Source organism: Labeo rohita, chromosome 8 (genome assembly GCF_022985175.1).
Source record: "Labeo rohita strain BAU-BD-2019 chromosome 8, IGBB_LRoh.1.0, whole genome shotgun sequence".
Classification (NCBI taxonomy): domain Eukaryota; kingdom Metazoa; phylum Chordata; class Actinopteri; order Cypriniformes; family Cyprinidae; genus Labeo; species Labeo rohita.
Window position 1 is genome coordinate 37,487,465 of NC_066876.1, and position 12,703 is coordinate 37,500,167.

Sequence of the window (12,703 nt, forward strand, 5' to 3'; positions counted from 1 at the left end):
AATAGCCAAAAATACATTGTATGGGTCAAAATTATCGATTTTTCTTTTATGCCAAATATCATTAGGATATTAAGTAAAGATCATGTTCCATGAAGATATTTTGTAAATTTCCTACTGTAAATATATCAACTTAATTTTTGATTAGTAATATGCATTGCTTAGAACTTTATTTGGACACTTTTAAAGGTGATTTTCTCAATCAATTTTTTTTTTTGCAGATTCCAGATTTTGAAATAGTTGTGTCTTAGCCAAATATTGTTATATCCTAATGGAACATCAATGGAAAGCTTTTTTACTCAATTTTCTGATGATGAATAAATCTCAATTTCAGAAAATTGCCCCTTATGACTGGTTTTGTGCTCCAGGGTCACATTTGGTTAATAACTGTATGTATTTAAAAAAACATATATGTAAGGGATAATGTACATCCAGCTGTTTGTTATCACAGAATAAACCCCACAGGATGATCAGGACCCCAACACAAAGCAAATATTTAATTATTTAAAATATAATTATTTAAGTATAATTAATTCTATAAGGTGTATGTATATATAAATAACAGTACAATTACTGTTTTAAATAACAAAATCATTAAAATAAAAAAAACTTTTAGATTTTTAAATATCTTTTAACAGTTAATATTTTAACAGTTAATATTTCATGTTAATCTATATATTATATATTCATATATTTGATATTTTATACAATATAGTATACTTATTGTGTGTTTGTGTGTGTGTAAAATAACATTAGTTTTAAAAAGCAATGATTATAAATTATTATAGAATAGTTGATTATGAATTATAAATACATAATAGTAATTATAAAGTAATTATAAATAAATAAAATTAAAAATGTGTGTGTGTTTGTATACAGTAGTCAGCATTTGAAGTTTTCTGAATGAGGATCAAAAACGTTAATCAAAGTTGTCCTAAGACACGAGTGGTTATTGTTTTGATTGTAGGAAAACTTAGTAAATATTGTAAGTATAAAGTATAAATTATATATTTGCCAGGGCTGCAAAATGACTAATCACATTCAAAATAAGTTTGTTTACGTACTATAAGTGTGTATACTGTGTATATTTATTATGTGTATATATAAACACAAACACACACACGTGTATATATTTAAAAAAAATTTCTATATATATTTAAACATTTTAAATTATATATTATTATATAATTTATATTATATATAAATATTTTTGATGTAAATCTAACATATTTTTCCTTAATGTATACATGTATGTGTATTTATATATACATAAATATACACAGTACACACACTTATAGTATGTAAACATACTTTTCTTTTGAATGTGATGAATCGCGATCAATCATTTTGCAGCCCTAATATTTGCCAGTTGTTTTAAACCAGCTAGATTGTAAATACTGTTTTGAAAAATATACTATTTTTAATATTTCAGATTAATCTAGATATTATACATTCATATATTTTATACAATGTAGTATTATAGTTATGTGTGTGTGTGTGTGTGTGTGTGTAAAAAAAACCATTACAGTTTTAAATTATATAATTTAATGTAATTTATGTAAAAACATATTTTTAAATATTTAAAATTTTAATAAAATATTTTACATTTTAAAATAGTTTAAAATATGCTCCATGTGTGTTTGTCTGTTTGTGTATATATATAGTTTAAAGTATATAACTTTGATATATATAAAATATAGCACAAATTATATATATATATAGTTAGAAATGTACAACTTTTTATACTATATATAAAATTAGTTTTGTAAAGTTTAACAGCATTTAAAGTGTATATATGACATCATGTTTATATAGTGTGTGTGTATATATGGCAATATGTTTATATAGTGTGTATATATTGCATGTTTATCCATTCTTCTTGTTTTAAAACTGTAGACAGACAGACAGACAGACAGACAGATAGAGAACCTTCTGCTATTTCTGACAACCAGTGACTCACGCACAGCAACAAGTGAATCATTGTAGCAGTGAGTAACAGTTGTGTATGTTGTTGGCTGTGATCTCACTGTGATTCATGTGTGTGTGCAACAGTGCAGCTGTACGACTGCTCAGTGGGACAGTCCGACTGCAGCCAGTGTCGTGCGGTTGCGGCCAATTACGGATGTGTGTGGTGTGCCGACAAAACTCCCGGCTGTGTGTATAACCGATCCTGCACCAGTGGAACCATGGACACCTGTCCTCCTCCTCTAATCACTGAGGTACACTTATGCACGCTGCAAAATTAAATTGTGTGGGTGAAGATTGAAAATTCATCACCAGCCTTGAAACTTTATTTTGAGTTATTTCCTTTTCAAGGGAATTAATTAAGCTTTAGTTTTTCTCTTGAGTATTTGTACGAACCGTACAGCCAATTTTGTCATTTGCATAATCATAAACCTGTCAGTGTCTCAAAAGCATCAAAGACATGGGTTCGATTCCTAGGGAATGCATGAACCGATAAAGCATATACTTTTGGATAAAAGCTTCTCCCGAATGTATAAATGTCAGTGTGAAGGCAAAAGCTGTCATCATAGTCACTGATCTTTTTTATAAGTGGACGGTTTGTGTTGAATGATGTAAGGATTTTGTTTGAGTGTTCAGTAGCAAACTGTGTTTTTGTGTAGCTTCAAATGCACAACCAGACATCTACAACAACACTTGTTGGATTCATGCCAGATCCAACTGAGCATTAAAAAAATACAACAGAGATCATTTAATAAACCCTGTTCATTTTTATGCTCTGTCAACCCTTTAGGCTGATAGAAGACAGGTAATATAGTGTTGGGTATCAGGGAAAAAATACAGTGTTAACTGGTTTCTGGTATCAGACAAAACGGATCTTTTCTGGAGAAACTGGATTTAAAGGAGAACTGCACTTCCAGAACAACAATTTACAAATAACTTACTCACCCCCTTGTCATCCAAGATGTTCATGTCTTTCTGTCGTAAAGAAATTATGGTTTTTGAGGAAAGTATTTCAGGATTTTTCTTCATATAATGGACTTCATTGGTGCCCCGATTTTGAACTTCCAAAATGTAGTTTAAATGCAGATTCAAAGGCTCTAAACGATCCCAGATGAGGAAGAAGGGTCTTATCTAGCGAAACGAAAAATAAAAATTTGTTTACTATTTAAGCACAAAAACTGGTGTAGCACAGGCTCTGGGATGCGCGTCCACGATGCTACGAATTAGTGATGGGTCGTTCTTGAACGATTTTTTCATTTTGAACGAATCTTTAATGTGACTCGGGAAGAGCGAGTCGTCTCGGGGAGTGATTCGTTCAGTTGTGCATGCACAACATCCTATTAGGTTCTGTACTGGAATTAGTTCACCTGTTTGGAGTCTTTGTGTTTTTCGAGTGGTTCGTTCATCTTATGGGGCGTCACGTGATGAACGAACGACTCAAACCCGAAAACTTGTCAGATGAGAGGTGAGGTGAGCTAATCATAGACTAAAGACCCAGGTAAACAATGAATGAATCTTTTCTGTTTCTTATAGCATTATAGTTTTGTCTTGTTTGTAGTGTGATCAACGTTTGTGTAAGCAGTAGATGTGTTAGGGAAGAAACATGTAACATTTTAATTATATTTTGCTAAAATGAACGAAATGACTCTTAGTTCATCAATCATCTGTGTACTGAGTATGGAGAAACACTCCATCTTATTTTCTCCTACAACTTCAGAATCGTCCGACATCGTTGTATCTTTTTGTTTGTAAACAGTGTTTGACTTACTTGCACTTTCTTAGTCTTTGCTCGTTCACTTTGTAAACACTGGGTCTGTAGTTCCACGTGACCTTTCGACCTGATACAATAGTACGTAGTGTTGTGAACGCGCATCCCAGAGCCTGTGCTACACCAGCTTTTGTGCCTAAAAAGTATAAAAAAAATTATTTTCCAAAAAAAACGACCGATCGTTTCGCTAGATAAGACCCTTCTTCCTCGACTGGGATAGTTTAGAGCCTTTGAAGCTGCATTTAAACTACATTTTGGAAGTTCAAAATCGGGGGGCCAATGAAGTCCATTATATGGAGAAAAATCCTGAAATGTTTTCCTCGAAAACATAATTTCTTTACGACTGAAGACAGAAAGACATGAACATCTTAGATGACAAGGGGTGAGTACATTATTAGTAAATTGTTGTTCTGGAAGTCGACTTCTCCTTTAATATCCCATAGTGTCTCTTTGATTTGATTTGCTCACATAGCTTTAAAAGATTAAAAACCTATGAGGCTCAAACTGTTGTTACTGCATTACCATTTAAACCTATTATTGTTCCTGAAAAATGGTCGTTTTACTCACTAGTAACTAACTATTAGTCACATGCAACAGTTGGTGGGTGCTAATTTTGGTCTTCAAACATATATTTATGAAGACACACTGTGTTTTGTACATGTTACAATTTGTGTTAAGTTCAGTGTGCCACACTGTATTAGAAAACAGTCAATTAAATGTTAGAGAGTCGTTGTCTCAAACTTTTACCTGTGGGCAGGTCGAGCCGCTGACCGGACCACTGGAGGGCGGCATTATGCTGACGATCCAGGGATCGAATTTGGGCCAGAGCTTCCAGGACATCCAGGCAGGAGTGACGGTGGCAGGGGTGACCTGTAGTCCTCTGCCAGGAGCCTATCGCATTTCCACCAGGTACAACAGCTCTGTTTAAATAACTTTTAGTGCACCAAATAAGATGACACGTTGGCGTCAGATTTCATGTGTGCATAATTCTGGTTTTGTGTTCAGCATTGTGTGTGAGCTCCAGGCCAGCGCAAATGTCACAGCCGGACCGGTCGTCATCACCGTCAGAGGTTCAGAGAAAGGAGAGTCCCAGCAGACGTTCTCATATCAGAATCCACAGCTGAGCAGGATTGTACCGGAAAAAGGGCCTTTAGCTGGGGGCACGAAGCTAACGGTCCACGGGTCGCAGCTCCTAACGGGACAAAGAACGAAACCAAGCAGCAACCAAATCACTGGCCTGCAGGCCTTCTTGGGCTCGAAGCCCTGTCGCATGTAAGCATCACCCTGGTTTCCATTAAAAAAAACCCAACTGGATTTTTCCACTGGCTTTATTGTAGAATAATATGCAGCCCATCATATTAATGGAGTGTTTCACTAGTTAGCAGTAAACAGTGTCGTGTAAACATGACTGAAGACGTGAAAAGAGGAACAGAGAAAACAAATCATTCGAGTCGTTTATGCACGGACCGCTCTGATTGATTCAGACACGTGACTTCGATCATTCGGTTGAAGCGATTCACTAGCAAACACCAGCAGATCAAAAGAGCCATTTGTTTTAGAATTTCGATATCGCTTGTATTGATTTTAAAAAGCACGTGTATAGTGATGGGTGAAACAGAGCTTTTCGAAACTCTCTGCTTCAGTTAACCATTGCATCGCAAAATGATTCACTGTTTTAAAGAGCGCTCTAATCAGATCGTGTATCGCAAACCGTTTGATTCATTCAGGTTCAGGAATCATTTTATTATCATCGGGGCCTCGAATCGCTTATCACGAATCATTTGATTTCGGAACTTCCGAGCGTTTTCTTGAATCATTTTGCGAAATGAGTGATTCGCGATTCTCGCTCCAAAGTCCCGATCTGAAATGATGGTTCGTTAATCATTATTCAGGATGGGTCTATGGAGCGCGGATCGCAAATCATTTGATTTAAATCGGAACCTTGGAGCGGGTTTGCGAGTCATTTGATTGAGATCGGGACTTTGCGCTTTTGCAAATCATTTGATTCAAATCCGGATCTCGGAGCGCTTTTCACAAATCTTTTGATTGCAGAACTTCTGAGCGGGTTTGTGAATCTTTTGATTCAGGTCGGAACTTCAGAGCGGGTTCACGAATCATTTCGCCAATCAAATAATTTGCAATCCACGCTCAAAAGTCCCGGTCTGAAATCATGGTTCGCAACTACGAGTGTTTTTTTATTCATTTATTAAACAATACATATATCAAAACATCAAGACAGTTCGATTATACACTAAGTAAAATGATAAAACAAATACAGGAATACACACAGACTTGTGGCCAGGGTAACAAAAAAAAACAAGGTAATAAAATTACATCTTAAGAAGTCATAAAGGATGAATACAGAGATACAGTTTTCATAGCTTTCAAATGATCAGAACTTTGAATAGTTTCCACATACTTTTCCATGCGACTGCGGAGCATGAATCACGAATCATTTAATTTAGATCAGAACTTCTAAGCGGATTTGTGAATCTTTTGATTCAATTCAGAACTTCAGAGTGCGTATCTTTCTTTTTTTCTTTTCTTAAGCAGAACATTTACAAAACATCAATCAAAAAATAAAATAAAATAAATAAAAATAAAAAAATGACAAGTTTCATTCCTACAGCACTCAATATCATTCATCTGTTTGTAGACCAAAAATATGAAATTGACTGAAAAGACACTGTAAGTTGCATTTGTCTGTTTTCTTTCTCTGTTTTTTTGCAAGTGATTCAGTGAGTGACACACACATGATTTGTCGCACCAGTCACTCCAACCAAACTGGAAGAGTGCCAGTCAGAGTTGTGTTTGGAAAAGCAGAGAGGATTTTGGAAAGTGTCCTTTTCAGCTATATGGAAGACCCAGCGATCACTGATGCAACACCTGCAGAGAGTTTCTGGGGGTACGTGCGCTCAAGTCTTATAGTTCGCATAGAAATGACAATTCTGTCATCACTTATTCACCCTCAAGTTGTTCCAAGCCTGTATGAATTTCCTCCTTCCAGCACAAAAGATTGAAGAATTTTTTTGAAGAAAGTTGGTAACTAAAAAGTCACTTGCCCCTGCTGACTTCTGTAGTATGGAAAAAACACTATGGAAGTCAGTAGCTACTGTCAACTGTTCGGTTACCAACATTCTTCAGAATATTTTCTTTCAACATGACGTTGATCAAAACGTTTTTATTGAAATTTTAGGGGTGGGCGTCTTATACAAGTGACCGGCCAAAACCTGAATGTCGTTCAGCAGCCGAAGATGTCAGTCTCTTTTGAGTCCAGAGAGAGGTCAAAAGCCAGAAGACGTCGACACACCCACGTTTCAGTCGGGAATGACTTGGTTATGGTAAAAAAAAGTCAGAAAACTCATTTCACAGATTGTTTCGACCAGTTTTGCATATCAGACACAGAATTCCTTTTTAAAATTCATGCAAACAGGACTTATACATTTGATTCATTCTCAGAGGTTCAAATATTTATCCAGAGATGGTTTAATCATGTACTTGACTAAATCTGAGCTCGTTCACACTCCAAGCACATGAAAGGGAATGTTCTCGGAGGTGCAGTAAGTGCGAATGTTTCTTTCTGTCTTCAGATTCAAGAGTTGTGCACCAACGTGACCTCAGAGCGGATGATTTGCAAGAGCCCAGCGGTGGAGCCGAAATCCAGGATTGTGCGAGTGTGGTTCGAGATGGACAACGTGCACATCGACTTCAACACCATCAAGAACAAGCCGTTCACGTACCATCCAAACCCAGACTTATTCCAGCTCAACAGTGAGTCCAGAGAAACACCCATCCGATTCAAACCTGGAGGAGTCCTGGCAGTAGAGGTGATTGCATTTCTGTTTATTTCTGTTTCATTGATGGTACACCAGTGGAATTTTAGTATAAATATACACCTTTTTCGATTCACGTGTAATGTAGTCACCCCCTTGTCATCCAAGATGTTCATGTCTTTCTTTCTTCAGTCGTAAAGAAATTATGTTTTTTGAGGAAAACATTTCAGCATTTTTCTTCATATAATGGACTTCATTGGTGCCTCGATTTTGAACTTCCAAAATGTAGTTTAAATGCAGCTTCAAAGACTCTAAACGATCCCAGCCGAGGAAGAAGGGTCTTATCTTGCGAAACCATCGGTTATTTTCATTTAAAAAAATACAATTTAAATACTTTTTAATGTCAAACACTCATCTTGTCTTGCTCTTCCTGAACTCAAGACAGTTCGGGTTTGTCGAAAAACTCCAGTCGTATTTTCTCCCTCAACTTCAAAAATCATTTCAGAATCATCCTACATCACTGCAGAAGTACAGACACAGTGTTTACAAAGTGAACATGCAAAGAAGATCAAACACCCTTAACAAAAAAGGTAAAACAGTGATATAGGACGATTCTGAAGTTGAGGGAGAACATGAGATCACAAATCATTTGTTTCAGAACGGGATTTCAAATCACGTATCTCGAATCATTTGATTTAGATAAGAGCGGGTTCATAAATCATTTTGTGATTTGAATGATTCAAATCAAATGATCTACGCGCTCAGAAGATCGGAAATGTATATAAAATATATATATGAGTATATTTTTATTTCTCTTTTCTTTCTTTTTTTTTTAAGAATTTGAAAGAAAAGACATTGTTTGATAAGTGAGATCTCTGATTGAAGTCCTTGAAAATCTAAAAAGTATTGCTTGAAATGTCCTTAAAAGTCCTGGAATTTTGTTTTACAGTATCTGTACGAACGTGGTGTTTGGTGACGATGTATTGATGCTGTATGTATAAATATATATATGTGACCCAGGACCACAAAACCAGTCATAAGGTTACATTTTTTGAAATTGAAATTTAGCTTTCCATTGATGTATGGTTTTTAGGATATGACAATAATTGGTTGAGATACAACTATTTGAAAATCTACAATCTGAGATTGCAAAAAAATCAAAATATTGAGAAAATCACCTTTAAAAGTTGTCCAAATGAAGTTTTTAGCAATAGATATATTACTAATCAAAATGTATTACCCATACAATGTATTTTTGGCTATTGCTACAAATATATATGTGAAGAGAGACAGCAACTGACTGATTTTAATTTTTTTTTTGTAAAAAGTTTTTAATGCATTTTTTTTATTGTGTTATATTATTATACTTTATTTCAGCTTTATTTCTCTTAACAAAAATCTTTTTAATAGTTTTTTTATTTTAGTTCCGCTTGTGTTTTCTGCACCAAAAACAGGTGTAATTTAGTCTCTGTGACTGAGGACGTGTGTTTTGTGTCTGAAGGGTAAGGGACTGACACTGGCTATGAGCAAAGAGGAAGTTGTGGCCCGGCTAGGGGACAAAGAGTGTGACGTCAAGACTCTGGATAACACACACCTGTACTGCGAACCACCTGAGGAACAGCCTCTCGCCCTGGACGACAGCGACTTACCCAGACTTAAGGTCAGTCTGTATCTAGCGTCAGTTTTTCAGTTCTGAACATATGCAAAAGGTTCTTTTTTTATTCAGGTGCAATTATCAGATACAGTCTGTCTGGGTGTAACATCACAAGTTTTGAGCATCACAGTTTTTCTATCCACACAGAAAGTGAAAGCTGCTTGAAGTGACAAAATCACAGCCATTCTGAATGTTTTTGGTGTTTAATAGAGCGTTATAAAAGTCCCATCAGACTTCGTGCATGCTAATTTCCACTATTTTTATATTTAAATTACCTTTGCTGTTATTTAACTAACACAGTCAGTGTTGGGAAGGTTTCTTTGGAAATGTAATAGATTACAGATTACAAGTTACCCTATTTAAAATGTAGTTTTAAAATGTAGTGTAACTATTTCAGTTACTTTATTAAAGTAATGTAATTGATTACATTTGATTACTTTTCTAAATTTTCAACTAATGTAATTAAACATTTTTTTCTCAGTAACAGATTACAGTTACAATTATTTTGCAGTTAAATTACATAAATCTGTTACATGTAACTAGTTACTCCCCAGCACTGCTAATAGTAACATTAATGTAAATTAATATTTTGATATTTGCTAATAGTTACATAACAATTATGTCACAATTTGCATAATGGAAATTATTTTAAATGCATTATAATTTAAATGACATTCACTTTTAAAACAAGTAATTGTAGTTTTTATTGGCAAAATAAACATACACTAAAAAATAAAAATTCAATTCAATTTATTAGTAAATAAAGTAAATATTTAAAATATTATTTAAATGTATTGTTCAATAATTTTATTTATTTTTACCATAAATATAAATATAAATAAATAAATAAATAAATAAATATATATATATATATATATATAGTGTTAGGAAGGTTACTTTGGAAATGTAATAGGTTACAGATTACAAGTTACTTGATTTAAAATGTAATAAGTAGTGTAACTTTTCAATTACTTTATTAATGTAACTTGTTACTTTTAATTACTTTTTGATTACTTTTCCAAATTTCTAATATTTTCAACTGTTAATGATTTTGAAACATTTAAACCAGACAGAGTGAACCTTACAGTAGTGTTCAACACTGATTACTGTCAGACTTTCAGAATCCTTTATCACTTGAATTAAGATTATAATAAGTAAGGGATAATATACATTTTTATTTTGTGATAACAACTGGCTGAATGTACATTATCTCACTTATCACACAGCTGCTTGATAGATTATTTAGATGTTTCGTGTCAAAATTATTAGACACGAAACACTGATCTGATTTGAAATATTTGAATGCAAAGCTTCCATGGAGAAATCAGTTGCTGGCAAATGGCAAGTTCAAACTAGACATTTGAGGGATACAGTGCAGTCATACCAGTTTTCTTACACAACATTTAACCACATAAATAATTAAGTAGTAGTACTAGTTTGTTAGTTATCTTATAATCCTTTACAGTGTACAAAAAACAAAAAAATGGCAGCAGCAGAGCAAGTCCACGATACCAGGATGACAGAATTAAGAAATTGTCCACATAATATTGAATTAAGGTTTAATATTTTATTAGCTAACCAAACGCAAAGCTTCCGCCAAGAAAAATGATCAAGCATATAGCACCGACTTAAGTTGCCCCGATTGAGCCTGAGCTGTGGAATAATTTAATTTAAAGCACAGCCACCACAAATTCAGACTGTTTTTTTTACTTTTTTGGCGGGGGCTTTTTATGCCTTTTATTGTGATAGAACAGTAGAGAGATGACAGGAAAGAGCTGGAGGAGAGAGGGGAGCGGGATCGGCAAAGGACCTCGAGACGGGAATCGAACTCGAACTTGCGCTGTATGTCATAACAAAATCATGACATAAATAACATCATAACAAGAAATAGTTTAATAGCTATGATACTGGGTTTGAAATCAAATGTTTGTATAGTTATGACAGAAAACACTAGCATCTAACAATGCCTTGGAAAAAACAGTCTTAAAAAATAAAGTTTATGCATAAACCCAAATAGGAAATAAAACAGTTATGGAATAAGCATGTGTCCTATTCTATGTCCTAAACTCCTGAAACACTGGTGTCTAATTTTAGAGCAGTCAATGCAATTTATGAAAGAAGTCAGTTAAATCTGTAAGTGGGGGTGTGAAAAATTCAGATGTAATCCCCTTTGTAATCACTGGCATTTTTCAAAAGTAACTGTAATTTAATTACACATTTTTTCTCAGTAACTGTAACTAATTACAATTCCATTTATTTTGTAATTAAATTACGTAATTCTGTTACATGTAACTAGTTGCTCCCCAACACTGTGTGTGTATATATATATATATATATATATATAAAATCAGGTTTATCAGATAGAATTGTAATATTGTGCATCCCTAACTCTGTCCATGAAACATTGCAAATAACGTATGAAAATCATGATTTTTAAATGAATTAAAGTCTCTCTGGCTTGTTCTTGTATCATCTCAGAGCTCATAGTAGGTTTGTCATGAACGGTTTATGTTACTGTTAAATCATTTTCTCTGCTGTGAAAATGAGGTTTTTACTACCGACTGCGTCCTGGATCCTGTCTGTTTAAAAATGTAATTTATTGGCTCATGCTGTGTTGTATCACACCTGCTTAGGATTGTGGGTGTCTTCATTTTGCGATCGCATGCTAACGTGTGTGTGTGTGTGTGTCTCACTCAGGTGTTAATGGGAAGCTTGGCTTTTGACTTGGGTCCAGTGCAGTATGACAATGATTTACACTCCTCGGTGCCCTTGGCAGCTCAGATCGGTTTGGCAGCGGGGGCCGCGGTGGTGGTGCTCGTCGTGCTGGTTATCATTCTCATGTACAGGTAGAGTGAATTCACATGGCAGATTCCTCACCCTTCTGGGCTTGTCGTCATGACGATGAGCCACATACTCGCATCCAGCGCTCGGAGAGAATTCTAATGGTATCCATTTGTGGAGTGTAGCGCTGTAACCCTGTGTTTGCTCTCGCTCTCTGTTTGTAAAGGCGGAAGAGTAAACAAGCTCTGAGAGACTATAAAAAGGTTCTGGTGCAGCTGGAGACTCTGGAGATAAACGTTGGAGACCAGTGCAGGAAAGAGTTCACTGGTATGGCAACACTTTCTTCATCCGTGCAGTTTGTCTTAACTATAATATACCGTGGTAAACATCGGTTATAGACTGATGTACTAGTGAGGCTGATTCAACTGCTGATATCTGGACATTTTGAGATTATGATGTGTTGTGAAGTGTTAATTTTACCGTCTGTTTGTTAAAAAAAACTCAACCTTTTCAATGGCTAATAGACTATATATGAATAGTAATATTGTATGTGAATATTTATATGGAATACTTTAAAAAAAAAAAAAAATAGAATTTTATATATATTTTTATTTTATAATTCTATTTTATAAGTATTATATAATTATTTTCTTAGATTTTATATATAATAGAATATAAAATATAATGTATAAAAAGTATATCTACCTTTTTTAATTATTATTATTGTTACTATTACTATTATTAATAATTAAGCACTCGATAAAA

General features: G+C 34.4%; 1 protein-coding gene across 5 annotated transcripts in view; it reads left to right on the forward strand.

Annotated features, from left to right (window-relative positions):
• plxnb3 (plexin B3) overlaps positions 1-12,703 on the forward strand; it is a 110,066-nt gene that overhangs the window by 85,284 nt on the left and 12,079 nt on the right. For all 5 annotated transcript variants that reach the window (XM_051117166.1, XM_051117168.1, XM_051117170.1 and 2 more), the window contains exons 13-21: positions 2,050-2,216; positions 4,488-4,639; positions 4,736-5,002; positions 6,462-6,635; positions 6,927-7,071; positions 7,321-7,557; positions 9,005-9,163; positions 11,855-12,003; positions 12,165-12,265. In XM_051117166.1, coding sequence (XP_050973123.1) covers positions 2,050-2,216; positions 4,488-4,639; positions 4,736-5,002; positions 6,462-6,635; positions 6,927-7,071; positions 7,321-7,557; positions 9,005-9,163; positions 11,855-12,003; positions 12,165-12,265 — 1,551 coding nt within the window. The remainder of the gene's footprint in view (positions 1-2,049; positions 2,217-4,487; positions 4,640-4,735; positions 5,003-6,461; positions 6,636-6,926; positions 7,072-7,320; positions 7,558-9,004; positions 9,164-11,854; positions 12,004-12,164; positions 12,266-12,703) is intronic.